General features: G+C 38.9%; 1 protein-coding gene across 1 annotated transcript in view; it reads left to right on the forward strand.

Annotated features, from left to right (window-relative positions):
• LOC139478735 (coiled-coil domain-containing protein 78-like) overlaps positions 1 to 19,325 on the forward strand; it is a 40,031-nt gene that overhangs the window by 17,828 nt on the left and 2,878 nt on the right. The window contains exons 6-19 of the mRNA XM_071261346.1: positions 910 to 1,106; positions 2,171 to 2,345; positions 2,657 to 2,797; positions 3,183 to 3,314; positions 5,150 to 5,236; positions 5,962 to 6,141; positions 6,876 to 7,049; positions 7,390 to 7,440; positions 8,074 to 8,162; positions 14,936 to 15,014; positions 15,877 to 16,002; positions 16,780 to 16,976; positions 17,821 to 17,995; positions 18,933 to 18,964. Of these exons, the coding sequence (XP_071117447.1) occupies positions 910 to 1,106; positions 2,171 to 2,345; positions 2,657 to 2,797; positions 3,183 to 3,314; positions 5,150 to 5,236; positions 5,962 to 6,141; positions 6,876 to 7,049; positions 7,390 to 7,440; positions 8,074 to 8,162; positions 14,936 to 15,014; positions 15,877 to 16,002; positions 16,780 to 16,976; positions 17,821 to 17,995; positions 18,933 to 18,964 (1,835 nt within the window). The remainder of the gene's footprint in view (positions 1 to 909; positions 1,107 to 2,170; positions 2,346 to 2,656; positions 2,798 to 3,182; positions 3,315 to 5,149; positions 5,237 to 5,961; positions 6,142 to 6,875; positions 7,050 to 7,389; positions 7,441 to 8,073; positions 8,163 to 14,935; positions 15,015 to 15,876; positions 16,003 to 16,779; positions 16,977 to 17,820; positions 17,996 to 18,932; positions 18,965 to 19,325) is intronic.

A 19,325-nucleotide genomic window follows, 5' to 3' on the forward strand; every position in this document is an offset into this window, starting at 1 on the left:
CAATCTGTCACATCCTGTCAGCATAAAGATGCATGTGGCTGAATTGATGAATTAAAACATTTACATGATATTAGCATCATTATAACAAAGATCTCTAGGTTAATGATTTATGATTATAAAGAAGCAGCATCACCATTGTTTTCTATGGTCCATGTCATTTTCTGTAATGGACCAGTTATACTCTACAATGTTTGCTTCCAAGTGTGACTAAATACAGGCACTTCATTGTCTGATACGTTCCAGTGGTTTTATCATGATTGTTTATGACTCCACATATTCACAGGGGTCCCATCTCTGGTCACGTAATATGTAAATCCATATTGTAAGCTTAACAGATTTGAAATGTGCTATGATAGAACCCTTCTTTGTGCAAGTTTGGTTTGTTTGTTTAACTCTGCACTCAGCAACATTCCAGCTATATGACGGTGGTCTGTAAATAATTGAGTCTGGACAAGACAATCCAGTGATTGACATCATGAGCATCAATCCACGGAATTGGGATATGATGACATGCATCAACCAAGTCAGTGAGCCTGACCACCTGATCCTGTTAGTCACCTCTTATGACAAGCATAGTCGCCTTTAATGGCAAGAATGGGTGGCTGAAGCTCTATTGAATCCCGGGTCTTCATGGGTCTTCTTTATACAAACTGGTTGTGGACAGTGTATGTGTAGCCTCACATCTAGGATATGCAGAGACAGATGCTTGTCACAGCCTTTTCTGGGAATTCATGTTTAACAAGCAGTCATGTTCGGGGTTCAGATTTGTCTAATGCTCAATTGACAACAGTGCAGGGAGTAAATGTCACAGTTTGGAATTTTAACTAATAAAATATTTAAAAACGTTGTAATCTGATTTTGTTCATCCAGATAATGGCCTGAAGATCTAAAGCGTCTGGCTTGTTTCAGAATGTTGGCGAGAGCTCCCTCCTGAGTAAGTCCAGGTTTACCATCGTTGAATTACCGGGACTCGAGAAATTAGGTGAGGATCCGTCTCACATCCGACTCCGAGAGGGGCCAACCCTCAGCAAGGCCCTGCTGTCTTTGCACCAAGTGACCACATCCCTCGCATCCAACCCTTTCCCTGACAGAGTCATCAGTTATAGGTATGTCCTGGTACAGTTCTAGGTATGTATCTATACTCCATCAGATGACCACATCCCTGGCATCCAACCCTTTCCCTGACAGGGTCATCAGTTATAGGTATGTCCTGGTACAGTTCTAGGTATGTCTCTATACTCCATCAGATGACCACATCCCTGGCATCCAACCCTTTCCCTGACAGGGTCATCAGTTATAGGTATGTCCTGGTACAGTTCTAGGTATGTATCTATACTCCATCAGATGACCACATCCCTGGCATCCAACCCTTTCCCTGACAGGGTCATCAGTTATAGGTATGTCCTGGTACAGTTCTAGGTATGTATCTATACTCCATCAGATGACCCCATCCTTGGCATCCAACCCTTTCCCTGACAGGGTCATCAGTTATAGGTATGTCCTGGTACAGTTCTAGGTATGTATCTATACTCCATCAGATGACCACATCCCTGGCATCCAACCCTTTCCCTGACAGGGTCATCAGTTATAGGTATGTCCTGGTACAGTTCTAGGTATGTAGCTATACTCCATCAGATGACCCCATCCTTGGCATCCAACCCTTTCCCTGACAGGGTCATCAGTTATAGGTATGTCCTGGTACAGTTCTAGGTATGTATCTATACTCCATCAGATGACCACATCCCTGGCATCCAACCCTTTTCCTGACAGGGTCATCAGTTATAGGTATGTCCTGGTACAGTTCTAGGTATGTATCTATACTCCATCAGATGACCACATCCCTTGCATCCAACCCTTGCCCTGACAGGGATATTTTATATATTTTTATACCTATATACCTTAACTACCTATCTATGTTGTTATCACTTACCTACCTTAATTCATTTAAGATACACTTTGAATAAAGATTCCAGCTCCAAAACAAAAAAAAGTAAATGTTTTGAAAAACAAGATGGTGCATCCATTTAATCGCCGATCCAACACTGAGCACTTATAGAAGTTTTTCTTGATGTACCAGAATTTATTCTGTTTTAGCAGGTTGACATGTTGTTTGATTCAATAAGATACAGTCTGGTTGAACTTCGAATTGCTAATTTTTGCTGTATTTCAGTGAGTCGAAGCTCACACAGCTACTGAGAGAGGAGCTCGGCGGGAACTGTAAGACCCGAGTTTTGGTTTGTCTGAAGCCAGTCACCACACCAGAGACACTCACTGCTGTCATCAAGTTTGTTACCAACCTTTCACAGATAAAGAACTTCCCCATACTCAACGACAACTTTGCACAGGTAACATTAAAGTGCAGTCTCAACATAGCAATTTTGCACAGGTAACATTAAAGTTCAGTCTCAACATAGCAACTTTGCACAGGTAACATTAAAGTTCAGTCTCAACATAGCAACTTTGCACAGGTAACATTAAAGTTCAGTCTCAACATAGCAACTTTGCACAGGTAACATTAAAGTGCAGTCTCAACATAGCAACTTTGCACAGGTAACGTTAACTATCGTCCCTGATGAAATTAAGTGTTATCGACGATTGGATAGCAGAAGATGATAAAGTCAAGTCACATATTATAGCAAGTTATCTTGCATTGCAGAGCCTTCAGACCCAGTACCGCGCGAGGATCATCGACATGGAGACCCAGGTCGGGGTGGGGCCCAACACCATGATGGCCCAGTCTGTGGGGGCACATCTCGGAGATGCTAAAGATGAAGTCAGGAGGCTGCAGTCAGAAAATGTGAGGCACAGTCAACATAATAGCCGTCAATTCAACTGAATAAGATGCTAAGAGCCAAGTTCTGGCTACTGGTCTCAAAGTTTTGGGCACACACTGGTGTTTAAGCACAATGCTATTTGTACTGATCAGTCCCGTCCAGTTTATTGCATGATGGTAATACTGACAAACTGCTTGTCCATCTGCCCAGTTATATATATGAGTTAGTTTCCGCCAAAACATAGTATATTCTGGTGTATGCAAGTCGAAATACAGAATGAAAATGTTCTCTATGTCTTTTTTCTCATTCTGATTCTTATAAAGGTTATATCCCCCTTCTGTCATGAAGATGGTTTTTGCAGTGCTGTTGTGTGCACTTTGTGTTTATAGCCTGTTTCTTCTTATGCAGCTTGTCTTGAAGGATCAGAATGACCGACTGGCCATGCGCCTTGACCAGATGACAGCCAAGTTTAATGCCCTGGCAAACACAAAAACAGACTTGTCCAAGCAGCTGCTCATGAGCGAGGAGGAAAAACTTAAGGTAGGTAACTCTTGTGCCATTGGTTACTAGATACCCCATGCAAACTTCTGTCATGTGATTCATGTAAGATGTACATTTTTTACTTAAAGGAGTAATGAAGGATCAGTATACAAATTAAAAATACAGTCAAGTCTCGTTAATCCGACATCGTTGGATGCACATGATTGTGTCGGATTAACGAGTATGTCGGATTAACGAAATTAAGTGATTTGTGATCGAAAATCGGACGTCTTCACGATAGATAATAACCGTGTGTACCTTGTAATAAAATCATTAAAAACGAAATATTAATATTGTTATGTTGTTTATTCATTCATTCCTTAATTTATAATTAATGACAGTGCAAAAATAATAATAATTTTCCCATTTATACATAATAGAGACATTACTCACTGAATTTATCACATCAATGACACACGTTGTTGTGTACTCGCGGGCAGATGACCACAGAGTACGCTGACCACTGTGTCGGATTAACGAGACTGATTAATGAGTGATTTCGGTAATTCGTTGCAAATTAGGTGTGTCGGAGTCGGAGTGCGAGATTGTCGGATTAACGGGACTAAATAGCACTGAATCAATCGGTTCCCATCATTTATGTCGTATAAAGCCGAGTGTCGGATTAACGAGTGTCGGATTAACGAGACTTGACTGTATGTAGGATTTGACTAGATGTTTTACTTAACCTGCATTACTCCTTACTACATTTACTGCATTAGGCTTAAAAAACTTCAAATCCAAATCTGTATATCGCTGTGTATAAGACAAGTTTTTCGTAACTAGAATAAGGGGGCTTTCAAGGGGGGTGGTCTTATACACAGGGTTGAAGAGGTTTTTTATGTTTTTTTCCCCAACACAAAGACATTACTGTGACCATGTAACACCGGAAATACCATGTCACCAAATCCGTACTACATTACACTGTCTGGTTGTAAAAAGATTTCATATATATCTGGACTTGTGAAGAGATCGGAAGATCGCACAACTCACCGTTATTTACAGCAACCACGATCATATTACCACTTTTGAAGCCTTGAAGTAAACTTTAGTGGATAGAGAATGGATATATATATCATAAATGATATACCATACAGTGAGTCGCTGAAAGTCATATTTGACTAAAGTAGTTTGACTATATATCCCAATCAAAATTGTTTGCAATGGCTGGCAGGGGAGACAAATACACATGTAAATCTTAACCTCTGTGTCTGAAACATTATCCTGCATACAGTACACAAAAACCATTGAATTTGTAAATCATTATGTCCAGTGATGTTTTATAGCAAATTTCATGTATCATGGACCAAATTTGCAAACAGCAAAACAAGCACACAAACTCCTATTGCCAGCATGACCATAACACGAGATGCGCAGTAAAGCAGTGTGCATAAAAAAAGAAGTAACTTCACTCTATATTGGATCGCATTATTTTTAAGTATTGTAGCATTTCACTGTTGGGGTCGTGTGTTCAAGACGCGGAATATTTAAGGAATGTTTTTCTGTTTTGAAAATGGAAATAAGAACGAATTGTGTGGCAGACTTTGTGATGATGCGATGTAGCCTGAGAATCAAGTATATTTTTTTTCAGCCTATTATTAAAAGGAGTAATGCAGGATAAGTATACAAATCTAAAAAATATCTAGGATTTTACTAGTTCATCACAATCATGTAATGTGGTTCCGTTGCAGCTTCAGTCATGCCATGGAAACATGATTGTGTGGGTATGTGTTTTCATGTCCAGTGTTTATCAGACACTCTGTATGAATTTAACCAGTGGGTAGGTCTGCATGTATACACAAGAAACTGCTGATGATGTTCCTTGCATCTCCCTGCAGGTGTCGCAGTCCTTGGTGGAGATGCAGATAGAGAACAACAAAGTTCGAGAAGACACAGAGGCAGGCAGATTTGAACTGACCAATAAAGTAGGTCGAAGTTCTATATGTAAACACAAAGGTGGACTTGGTAACCCAGGACGATTTGAGTTGAAGCAGATAGTAGAAATTGTTCGTTTCATAAGGACTTTTGAAAATTTAGGTTGTGCTGGGGCATGTTATATGTAGCAAAAGGGTGCTAATACCCTGGCACCTGAGAACCAAGAATATTTTAAAGTGCAAGTATCATGTAAAATGGCAGTAGATTTTTTATTATGTACCCTCTATAATGTACAATGCAATGGTAGAGAAAAAAATATGTGAAAACGTAATCTTAGAGCTGTTGCACTTAATTGCTAATACGTATTTTGAGGTCTGTATTTGTAACAACCCAAACAAATCTTCAAAGTGCTAACAAGGAGGCGTGGCTAAATTAGCACACTAAAGTGCAAATAAACATTATTTAGGTGCAGCTGTTGTTGTTTTGAACATAATATTTGTATTAATGATGTTACGATTTATCCAATTCTGCAAAGTTGTATATATCCTCGGGGCTTTCACTTTTAGCTTCAATAGATCTTTCAACACATTGTTGTGATCGGTTCAAGAGAGACAACTCTTTCCATCCTCTTCTTGAGTGGTATCAGCATTAAGCTACTTTGACAAAAGATGTTTCAGTACATGAAAACAAATGTAAGTACAATTGAATGTATTTGTAGAAAAATATGCCTTGACACAAAGTCCTACTGAACGTAATCCTACCCAATGTGATGCAGATTATAACACTGGAGAACCAGCTGATGACAGCAGAGGCAGAGAGAGATAAACACATGAAGTCTGCCAAGAATGCCAAAGAGAGGCTGAACGAGATGGAGCAGGACCGGAAGGATCTGGCAGATGAATACGTCACTCTCAAGTCCAACTACCTCGCTCTCACCAACGAACATCAGCAGGAGGTTGGCACAAACATTTCCCCCCTCCCTTGCTAAGCTTACTTGTCTTTCAGATGGCACTTCCTGTAAACCAGGATTATAGTTTTGTCACGATGCAGTAATAGTAAATAAATGAGCTTGGTGCGGGAGGAAAGCCCAAAATGACACTGATGGTAGACGTTTACTGCTCTAGTCATCCTCTTTGTCTCCAGGTAAACCTACACTAGCCCCTGTATCCATTCCCAGGATTCTTGTGATCTCAAATTACACACCCTTGATTTTCATTAACATGTTACCGATCAATGTAACGTCAAGATGAGCAAAAAGGAAATGGCTAAGGGAGGTAACTTGTATTGCCAAGAAATGGAATGGAATGGAATGGATCCAGGTGTTAGTGTAGGTTTACCGAAATGCAACCCTGGAGTTCTAGAGGATGCACACTGGTGAAACCGCCCAGCACAGATATGGTGATGACAAGCCGTAAAAGGTGAAGGTCAATCCCATGATCAGCGGATCCTGGAACGTGTAAAGCATGCAACTTCACATGAGTTGCAGCAGACAGTTGAGTTGACCATGCCACGGGATGAAATATAAGCATCTGGAGGTTGTGCTAAGAGGGACTTTGTTTTGTCAATCACCATTAAAGTCAGTTTACACAAAATAAGCTGTTTCATAAACATTCTTGTTGTGTGATGGTTGGACTGTTCAGAATGTGGTTGTCTGTAGGTGTCTGTGGTAACAGTTCCGGTGTGTTGCAGGTGGCAAGGAACGAGACATTAGCTGTGGAGCTGTTGAACCTGGTGAATGCGAAGGCAACCCTCATGAGACAGCTGCTTATCCTCACTAATGGGGACCCTAAAATCGGCAACCCTGATGCTGAGATAGACAGGATAAAAGCCATTGTCACCAAATACTCTTCTGGCAGAGTCAAGGTGAAACATTTGATTGTACACATGCATTGTTAGGATATAATTTGAAACTTGTGTCTTGTATTAATTAGTAGGATATATTTTTCCTATGCATTACTATTCAAGTGATGTGCTTTGCCTAAGATAGTAACTTGAATGCCCTAAAAAAATACCTCAAATTTGAATTCTTACTTTTGACCATGCTTGAACTTGTAACTTCAAATATGTGTAAAAATGTTTAGACATTTTTTCCATGCCAGATATCTGTGGATATTTAACGACAGCAAAAACATACAATGCACCAAGACTATCATGCAGGATCACAAGGTACAGATATTCCACAAGATGTGTTTGTGTGTTACAGGCAGACCAGATTCTCAGCACACAGAGAGACAGGGATGTTGTAGCTGAGTCTGTAAGTAGGATTGGAGACGTAGATGTTTATTTGTTTGACAGATGCCTTGTACCAGTTGTGTAGGTAAAATAGGACACCTCAATTATTTGTAGTGCAAGGTTAAATAATATTTTATGGGTGCTTCCAAGAATGTCAAGCTTGAGTATGTATAATAGATACTCTGTTGAACCGGGTGTATTTAATCTTAGAAGTGTCAGCAGTGGTTAATTAAACAAGTGTCTGCTATGTAGCAATGAAAATAAACCAATACATATACTCAAAGGCAAAGTAACTGATCATGTTCTTATTTATTATGTAATTTAGATAGATTGTGTGGTCATGGTTGATGATTTATTGCATGTCATCATAGCCCCATTGTGTTGATCGATGCTCATGATATCAATCACTGATTTTCTGGTCCAGTCTTGATTATTTACAGACCATGGTCATATTGCTGGAATATTGCTGAATGTAGCTTTAAACAACAAACAACATCATCATCATAATCATCATTGTTATTATTAATTTTCAGTTATCAATGAATCTGTATGAATCATATATATGATCACAGTCTCTTCTGCCTTTTCTACTTTGAGAGTATTCATGAACTATACTTGACCATTTTGAGTAATGGCTGCCTTGTGTCTCCTGCAGTTGTTGTCAAGCCGGAAGCGTCACCAGACTGACCTGGACAGGATACGGAACGAGTATGGTGATCAGTCAGCCACTTATGAAAAGAGGATGTGAGTATTGTAGTCAAAGCACCTGCCCCAAGATAAAGGCTTGTCATGATAGGGTTCCAGTCAAACATTGAAGGACAAGTCTAGTGGACATAGCTACTTAAAAGATTTTAATACTTCAGGTATGCTTAATCACAAGTGCTTGACCGAAATCATTTTTGAAAAATGGAAATAGTGTAAAACAAACGATAAATAATGATATGCTATTTTGTCACCCAAATGAAAATATCTGCCATCTTTAACACTTTTCCATCTGTATTTAGGTCATGAATATCTGAATTAACTGGGCAAATGTTATGCTCTGATTCAGATCTGGCCTGAGATGGATGGCTTCATGCTATCAAAGGGCAATTCATTGATCAGTATTGCAGAAAAGTTGCTATTATTAGATAATGTAAAGTTTTCAGCCCAGGCAAACAAGTTGTCACTGCAGTTTTATCTGAAACATAGAGACAAATTGTGAGTGAGCAAGTAGCTATGCTGTGTTTTGTGATGGTTGTCATGACATAGAGATGGTGACAGGCCTGTTTCAGGGCATCACAACTCTGATTATTTGAGTAGCTGTGTTTTTATATGGTTGTCATGACATAGAGATGGTGACAGGCCTGTTTCAGGGCATCACAACCCTGATTATTTGAGTAGCTGTGTTGTGTGATGGTTGTCATGACATAGAGATGGTGACAGGTCTGTTTCAGGGCATCACAACTCTGATTATTTGAGTAGCTGTTGTGTGATGGTTGATACAGTTGGTGCCCAAAACTTATGAGACTTATGGGCCAGACATTATCCTGTGGCAATAATTTGATTGGAACATATGGACTATTTTAGGCTAAGCTTACTGTGACTGATCATATCTCATCTTGATATTAGTATTTAGTAAACACATCCACATCATGATTAGACTCACTGTCTGTAAGTTGATAATCTCGTGTTTGAATTAATTGTATTTTTGTTTTACCAGGTATGCATTTTATGTATTTGTACTCTTTCTGAATAACTTGTTTCTATCATAAAGCATACTTCTACCAATGCATAGCAGTATGCCTCGTTTATATCATAAAACGGTATGCATTCACTGCTGATCCATCGATTTGGCGCTTGCTGTACCAACAGCAGAATCAGTGTTTGGCTTTCTGATGGACTATCTGATGTTCTTATTTGGCGTTCCCGGCCCATAACTGTCAGTACATCAACAATGCTGTGGACACATGGTAGAGTGTGTAACATGACTGCCAGTATTATTACACATGGTACATGTTACACATTATTACATCACGAACCCTAGAGATAATAAACTCACATAGGTAATGTATGTTATTGTATTTGTTTATGTGAACACATTTAGGAGATAAACATACTGTCTTTTCAATGTAGAGTTAGGTTACCTTCAGATAAAACTGTGCTAAATTGAATATGGAAACGGACCCGCTCATTGTTACGCAAAAGATATGACGTCACAGTTATATATAGAAAAATGCCAAATTCCAAGCCCTCTGTTGTCCCCAAAACTTAAAATACATTCTCTTTGTCAATTTCTATTCATGTTTTCTGCACAAAAGGTATTGTCCCACATCCTTTGAATATTGTTGTAATGGCAGCATATCATTTGGTAATCAATAATTGTACATATAATTATTTAAATATGCCTACCAACAATGAGTGAAAAAATAGACTTTTCTATGAACACTAGCTTCCGCTGTGATGCGGATGTCTAATCAGCTGTTTCAATCAGAGACGGTTTATTGTGATTTGACAACCTCCGATTGACCAATCTTAATCAAGTAATTTCCAAATTCATGGTAGAATACACATTATTACATCATGCATCCTAGAGAAGATAAACACACATAGGTTACTGGATATTTTTATCGTTTTTGGTTGCTTTCGAATTAATTCTCCCGCTACACACCACATCAAATAAGCCCAGACAAATAATGTCCATGGTTTAGATCTGAACTCTCCCTACAGTTTGAGTAAAGAAGGAATGCTTGTCTTCAGGACTTTTGTTATTAATTTTTTATTTCCAGAACTGTGTTGAGAACAATAGAACACTATGAGCATACATTCAAGAGACATCTTCAAATATACAACCTGAATTCTCAGATTACAAGTTGTAAACAGAATTGCTGGAATCAATTCAAAGCGCTTTTTTGTTGTCTGGAATAAGTATTTGAATATCCATAGACAAAATTACCACACTTTCATTTTGGAGTTCCTGCCCAAATCATGTGAAATCAATGTGTGAAGCAATTACTGGCGCCACATTCTCTGGAGTCATCACGCAGTGGCTGTAAATGCTCTTTGATAAATAAGGCATGACTCCAGTACGAATAAACACAAGTTAATGGTGCTCACTGTTTTGTCTTGTTATGACAGTGACACCTCCATGACTGAAAGCAATCAAATACCAATGCTTTGTTCTAAGTGTTAGGGAGAGCGTGGCAATCAAGCTGCAGCTTTTACACTTCCCTGTTCAGATCAAGTGGAAATCAATACCTTGTCCATCTGTGATCAACACTGAGAACTCTGGGTCAGTGAGTTGACTTTTGCAATAAACTCCCCCAACTGGCACTGTATAAATGACACAAAATGTCATCTGAGGTTGTTGATATTTCAACGGTTTGCCAATCGGAGTCAGTGGATTAAAGGATGAAGGGATGCTATTTGCATGGTTCAGTGATGATGTTAACCACAGATAGTGCACAGGGATAATGACTTTATAAGTGGATGTCATTGTGTGTGTACTGTCTGGAACAGTGCAGTATTTAAGGACTACTTTGTAAGTCATATAGTTTCTAGCTCACCTGTGAAAACACAAATCCTATAATTCTGAAACTTTGTGCACATGATCCCAACAATGGCACCATAAAATGGTGCTCACTGAATTCTGTTTTGAATTTGAAACAGTCAAACAGTGTTATTAATGATGATCCTACTTCTTGTCACATCGTTCTGTCACTGGACCCAGGCAGCTTGCTAGGGGACAACATGCATTAATGTTGGCTGTTTCTGTTCTGCAAGTTATGTCAAATACTCAGGTGAGCTACAGTGCCTTACATAAAATTTAAAAAAAACCTGTCACCACAGCAATCATCACATCAAATAGAAAACTATTTACATCCAGATATTTTATTTAACTTAGCTCAATACCAGTTCAGTATTTCTGAGTACACAGCGAGTCTTAAACAAGCTAATGTCTATTCGTGTCATGTGGCAACACCTAAATATATGAACATTTGTCTGCGTTAAAACTCACTAACTGATGAAGTATGATGTGATTGGATTTTATTGTTTGTCATGCTCAAGTGGGACATTTGGAACTATGTCATGTGAATCACAGCTATACGCTGATCCCTTGAACAGTTTGTTTAAATACTATCAATAAATGCTTGAAATTTTTGAAAAAATTGGATGGAAATCTATTGTAATGAATGGCCATTCCTATTACATCAGGACAAGTTACGTTACTGGAATATTGCTAAAAGCAGTGTAAAACCCCATACTCACTGGCTATCTCTTCTACAAAGACAGATGTCGGTGACAAAAAGAAACACCTCGACCCTTCTTAAGTGTATTATCTTGTGTCAAACCAAAATTGGACTCAGTTTGATTTGAATTTTAGCATATTGACAGACTCAGTAGACAATTATGTGAAGTTTAGTGATCAAACTAATGTAGACTAAAGATTTGGCGCCATGTATTGTTACTTGCACACATTGGTATTTTTGAACCTTTTAGACATACTGAAGTGGAGACACTGGATGAGTATGTGAGTTAAGTGTTGAGCCATCCAGGGGTAGTGTCACTATAAACCCATCATCATCGGATCATGTGAATACCCACTCCAGCTTCCGTTACCGGATCAAGTTACGTTCACGAACACATCTATCATCATACATAGCACGTCTATTTCACGACAAGTCCATCAGTTGAGTACACAAAGCCAGCAATCATCCTCATCGTCAATGTTGACTAATTGGTTGTCCTGGCAATCAGCAACTTGTCCCATTGAACATAATGGCTGCGAGGCTGTTTGAAAGCTATGTCACTGTGACGGAGAGCAATAGATCTCTGAAAGTCAGCACCGCAGCACTCACAGACAGTGTGGAACTGTACACTGTTGACTGGTCATCTCACCTATCTCATTGCCATCTCTTTGTCAGGGTGGCTTTCATGTTGAGGACAATGTAATGTAATGATTTGGATGTTTTATCTGATACTCTGGATCATGTGATGATTGTCCCCGGGCTATTTTCACATGTTCTAGAACACGGGGTAGTAAGGCCATTAATGATGTTGACATTGCTCTTCTAGGAATCATTATTATTCAAATTTAAATTGTTGTGACATTTTTTTAGCAATATTCACTGAGTCTTTGAATGGCATTTAGAAGTGATACACTTGAGGAAGAGAATTTATGGATGTCATCTTTTTCATTATGAGGAACACAATGTTATATATATACTTTCTCCTCCCTCAGGCGAAGCAGAGAACAGACATGTATATATGTGCCTGTAAAACCAACGAAAGTAAGGTGTTCTTACTGGCATATATATATATATATAACTTTCAGGCATAATATGGTAATAATTAAATAAGTGGAGTAAGATTGAACACAGTTTTAATAGGCTAGCGCTTTCAACTCGTACCACCTACGAGTCTCATCAGGCCATAACTGAATAACAGACATGAAGTAGTAACATATAGTTACGTGATGTCATAACAATTAGAGAATTTTGACGTCACAATACTAAATATATATATATATATATATATATATATATATATATATATATATATATATATATATATATATATATATATATATACCAGTAAGAACACCTTTGTTATCTAATTACTTTGGTTGGTTTTACATGTTGGTTTTACATATATATGTTCTCTGCTTCATAGCATTCATTCACCTGATGAAGGAGTAAGCATATACTCCAAAACATTGTGTTCCTCTTCCTAAACAAGTTGACATCCATTAATTTTCTTCCCTTGGCAGTGACTGGATGAGTAAATGTGGTTTTCACGTTGATTCATGATACCTAATGAAAGCACAATTTCATGGCTTTCATGTGCACTAGTGTGATGGCTAACAAGTTTAGTCTGCTTCCATGGAAGAAATCATGTGGAATTAGCAAAGACATATTGACTTACTGGGTACATCAGAGTAAATAGTTAATCTAGGGATATTTGTGATTGATTCAGTATGTATTCTTTATATTGAACATATGTGTGGTAGAGCATCTGCCCAGAGAGCGGAAGGCCCGGGGTTCGATCCCGGCTGCGTCATACCAAAAGATATTAAAAGATGGTACTTAATGTTACACTGTCTGGCGCTAGGCATTAAGGGGCTAAAACATGGACTGGTCTGCTCAGAGTCAGTATACTGTGTCTGAGTTGGGTATTCATGTTAAACTGCGGCATGGTATCTCAGTTGGCTAGCACTATAAATAGGCATCAGTCCGGACTAGTACAAGCAGCCACACACACACGTGCATGCACTTTGCTATATAAGTGCAATCATCTTGGACGTGATCTTAAACCCCATTTCACCTCACCTGAAGCCATAAACCAAAAATGTAAAATCTCGCCTTGTGAGGAATTGTTTGGCAGCTTATTGTCACAGGGTTGTGAAGATAGAATATTTGTGAAGAGTAGTGGTGGCACTGACTTGTAACACACACACACTAGGTCAACCAGCCATAAAGAGTCTGTCTTCATAGACACACTTCAACACACATTCGTGACCAACTCGTGTTATTCCGGGACACGCCGAATAGTAAAACAATTGTCAACTCGTTGCGTAATGGTTCACATATATTTCCCCATATATTATATATATGTCAGATGCAATTGAAAGCACATTGGGAAATGCAGAATTATACAGTATGATTGAACACATTTAACTGTGTCTTCAGTTTATTTTTAGATGCAAGACGTATGTAAAATCAAAAATTATTTCTGAGGGATTCTTTGACGAAGAACTTGAAATCATACGTGCATTCTGATGGTTTGTCGTATTTTCGCTCAAAACATTCATCGATTGGGGGACGAGTCTACTTGCAGGTTACGGAAAGGGGCGAGTGGTTCGAATGTTCAAAATACAGCCCAAAAGCAGTAGCCATAGCTTGTGTACATACATGTAGTGAGGACACAAGACACTGGGCACTGGCATCAACAACACAGGGTATTTTGTCAACATTGTCAGTGAGGCAGAGGATGGACAATCATATCTGCTTCAAGTAATGCTGAGTTAGTGTGTCCTTAGTTTCTTGTTAAACCATAGAGATAATGATAGGCCATATATATTGTGCATATTTCCACACCACACAGGGGCATGCTCATAATGCCATTATTACCCCGGTCACTGGATCAGTGAGCACTCAACATTCATTCTCAGCTCCCTAGGAGGTATACAACCAAAGCTGCCTGTTAGGAGTAGAAGGTTAACAGCCACATTGCCATCTCATCCTACCTTGTACCCATTCACTGCTGGGTGAACAAAGGCACATTTCGAACAAAGGCACTTGCCCAAGGAGACGCCACATGTGCTTCAGTGTTGGGCAGGACCAAAGTCCCAGAAACTCTCAGGAGCCAAGCTGGCTAAACACGGTCAGCCATCCAAGGACTCTCTGCGACTGACATTGCTTAACTTCACCTAATACGAGACCGGTGCGCTGTACATTTATTAGGTGCATCATGATGTAGTTTAGTTATAGTGTAAGTGATTGTCCCCTCTACTGTAACTAGACACTGTGTTGTTCCAGCACCGGGCTGATCAAGGAGCTCCAGGATGCCAGGAACCTGGCCCGAGACAGACAACACAAGATATCAGAAATCAATGCTGTAAGTAGCACTGGATGAAACTGTTTCTTGTGAACATTTTACAGCAGGTAAGAAACTTGCAGTGATGTACTGTTTATTCAGATGTTTGAAATTTTCACTTTCACAATTACAGAAGATTGTTTTGAGGTTTCACACCATGGACTTTTCAGTTGAACTTTTTTGAGCTGCTAGACATGTTGGCAGGTAAACACAACTCATCTGCACCTATAGATGGGAAATAGGGGAAAAGTATGGTATAATATCAAAGAGTTAATCTTTAGGATGTGTTAAGTTCAAATAGGTGCCTGGCCGCTAACTAAATGCTGGTGACATTTAAGTTGGACTAGTAACATTTCCATAAAGCTGGCCCAACTGTCTAGTTGAAAATTCAATATTTATTATTTCCTAGTATTTTCTATGAATGATCTGGTCAGTTGAGGCATCATGTAATGTCAAAGTCTATTGTCATTTTGTTTTCATTTCGTAATTCATTGTAAACTGTTTTTTTGCTGTACACTGATTATGACTTATATGCACCTACATGCGTTATTACATATGCATGTGAAAGTCTAATAACAACCACAAAGGTCAGACAAACATATATTAGCGTAACAGTCTAAAGACTATATTTATACATATTGTAAATGGCAGCCCTTAAAGTAGGGCTAGTAACATATGATGGGGGCTTGCACCATTTTATGTGAACAACCCCTTCTGGCCAGCGAACTTTGGAAAAGAATTCATACACTGTGCTCAAGATATAAAATATATAGAAGATGACACAAAACCTTCGGGATTATAGCGTTCAAATCTGACATGGACTTGTAGCCTTGTAAGTCAGAGACTGGTCTATAGGTGCCTGACGCTTGGTATTGTGTGACAGAAACTGATCACCCTGAAGGGAGACAAGGAGATGCTGGAGACTCAGTGTAACCGACTCCAACACAAGGTCAAGGACCAGGGAGAGGACTTCCGACTCCGTCTCATCAAATATGTGGAGGACATTGCTGTAAGTTGCAATTTGAAACATCCGATCAAGCAATCAGAATCGAGTATGTTCAAAGTGCATTGTAGAATTTGGTTTAACGCTGATTTGAAGAGAATATATCATGTTATGTCATGGCATGTCAGCTTGTTCTGGGAGCAAAGCCTGAATTGATGTAGGCCATGGATGTTTATTACTTGGTGAAACCCTTGAGCATAGGTATAGTGTTGATGAATCTAGAAACTGGATTTGAACCCATGATCAAAGGTTTCTGGCGTACCTAAAGGGTTGCTGTGTCTTAGACAATTGGAACATCCATTCTCCTAGTTATCTGATGAACTTTGAGAACAACTCATTACCAGTAGGTTGTCAAACTGTGTGTATGGAAAATCCAAAGGTGGCTTCACTCGCTTCAAAGTTTGATTTGCGTTTACAAACATAGATTTGAGTATGAACATTGCCAAACAGTTTGCACACCTATTTGTTAAAGTTTGATTAACTGTTGGTGAGAAATATAATCAGTCTCTATTTTTGACCAATATTATGGCCAACATTTTAGTGTTTTCAAACTTGACTTTGACGTGTGAATGGCTGTCAAACATATTGGTCACGTTCAGCCAATCAGATACTGTGTAGATATCACATGATTTTTACTTATGTCAGCTAGAAAAAAGCATCAGCCTTTGATATAAGAAGAAAAAGAACTAAGTATCAACAACATATTGTGGAGTTAAAATGAAAGTTGGCAGACTTTATGGAGTTTGACAATATACCGCCAATGTGTGCTGAATGTTGATGCAGGACTACGTGGACAAGGGCAGCGGTGTGCCCGGGGAGGCCCATGTGACCAAGATGCGGGAGTATGCTGATGGTATGATGAAGGACATAAAGAGGTCTCACAGAGAGCGGGAAGACCAGCTCAGCCATGCCGCTCAGAGCTTCAAGGCCAGGCTGAAGAAAGCCAACAGGAGATATGAAGAGGCGCTTGTAGCTCACTGGTAACTACTGCAGATTCACTCCATGTCCTAACCAGTGATTCCGGGAAGGAGGTTATGTTCAAGAGTTTAATGTATTTGTTTGTTTGTTGTTTTACACCACACTGGCGGCCTGCAAATTATTGAGTCTGGACCAGGCAATCCAGTGGTCGATATTGTGAACAACAGTCCATATGTATGATGACATGTAGTCAACCAAGCCACCAAACCAGACCACTCCATCCATTTGGTGGCCTCTTACAACCAGCACAGGTTGTTTGGAAGCCCCAGTGGTGTATTTGTTTGTGTCTCTTTGTTTGTAACACCTGTTTCACACCAAAGTAACTGTAACTATTTTGATTTTTTTAGGTACACCAGTACAACCATCTTTCTTATTCTTTGAACATGTTGAAGATTAAAAGTGCACTGGTGTTTTATTTGGCTGATTTCACTCATTGTTTTCTCAGTAAACTTCATTTGCTTTCATTCTGACAAATTGTCCTGAACCTCTGAAGATAGATATGTAACTTAGTCAAGCAAATCTTTTGAGTTTTTGAGAATCCACATGGTTATCATTTCTCAAATACTTTCTGTGAATATGAAAGTATCCTTCCTTGATTGTATTAAGGATTATGGTTTATGGATGAGACAGGGATTTGGTGGTACATTTGCTAGACCCAGCAATATATCTCTCTCTGTATAGATGTTTATGGAGCTTTGGAAGCTGTGGTCAGATGTGTGGTTATTTGCATTCTCCATTAGAGATGTAAAACCATTAGAAAGGGTAAGACACTTTGATGTGTGATGTTTTTTTTCACCCTCTCTACATGAAGACAGCATCACACTATAATCATTCTGTGGCTTGCAGGAACCTGCGCCAGACGTGTGAGAACCGAGGCATTGACACAGTGGACATGGGTCCAGATGCTCTGGCCATCAACCTAACAGATGGGGAGATCCAGTCAGCTCATCTGAAGGAGATTGGCCGGCTGCAGAGTGAGCTCAACAACTACCGCAACGACCTTGATGGACTCAAGGTCAAAGTAAGTCTTGTTCTTATGGGGATTTGACATGTTTTCAGGTTCTTTTTTTAGACCAATTTGAAAATCCATTTTGGATGATTTTGTTAATTTGAACAATGAATGACTAGATTAGATCCTTATATCCTACAAAAACTAAAATCTAAATATTGCGTTGATGGTTCCAAATTAATAATTCCCAAGAACGTGTGTAGTCAAATGCCTTTGATCTGGTCACCTTTGTCATCAACTGAAAAGACAAATGTGGTACAGTAGAGTGAAAAATGTACCGATAGGAGTTGTGTGATTATAATATGTGCTTTCTGATTCTGAACCTGACCATGACGACAATGCCTCTCAAAGAAGTTAACTGACCATGATAGTAGGGCAATCTAGAATCTTTACTGTCTTTCTTCTCTCTCGCTGCTCCTGCAGTACCATCCTGCTGAATAATTAGGATCCTGTGTAGATCTGAGTTAGAATTGCTCCTCAGCGGCCGATGCTTGGTGAAAAAGGCATCTAACAGGATAGGGTGGTCTGACTCTTGATTGCAGCAACTGTTGTACTTGGAATATAGTATAATAATGATCAAATTGCGAACTGTTTTTGAACATATCTAAAATAACAGGTACAAGTAACAATATCAGTTTGCTTTTTTTAACTGAAAACATTCTATTCTTTTCTTCCACTCCCTGTGTAGCTCCACCAAGATAAGCAACACACAAACTAACGTGGATGACCTACTATGATCAACTGTGTTATACTTGAACAGTATCATGTATCTCATATTCTTATGTTAGGTTACTGTTAAAATTTACCAGTCTTAGACTTTGAACATGTGCAATTATTAAAACAAGTGTGCATCATTAAGTCATGGTGATAAAGCAGTTGCCTATATTCTGTGTTGTTTCCATCAATGTTTCATGGAATAATTATTACTAACAAATTTTATTTATTGCAGTTTGGTGTCTTTGACAGAGATGGTAAAGTCAAGTAAGTAATGGTATACTTACATTGAGTAATTGAATATATACACTATTGTTCTAAAAGTCTTAACAGTGTTATAGGTATGCTTTATTTTATACTTGAAAAAACACCACCATTTTATTGGCTCAAATACTTCAAGAAATAGATGTTCAAGTTAATAATGTCATGATATGCTGCATCCTAGCCAGTGATCATGATACATGTATAATTGTGCTTTTGCTGCAACCAGGTGTGTAGGTCATGTGGTTGGATTGTTGTCTTGGGCCTCCACATGCATGAACCCCTTTCTTGGTTTAATTCCTCTCTCATGACATCACTGAAAGAATGTCATAAAACCTATCTCCCATAGTCCAGTCAAAACAGTAAT

This window comes from Haliotis cracherodii, unplaced genomic scaffold, assembly GCF_022045235.1.
Source record: "Haliotis cracherodii isolate W230 unplaced genomic scaffold, xgHalCrac1.p SCAF_4, whole genome shotgun sequence".
NCBI lineage: Eukaryota > Metazoa > Mollusca > Gastropoda > Lepetellida > Haliotidae > Haliotis > Haliotis cracherodii.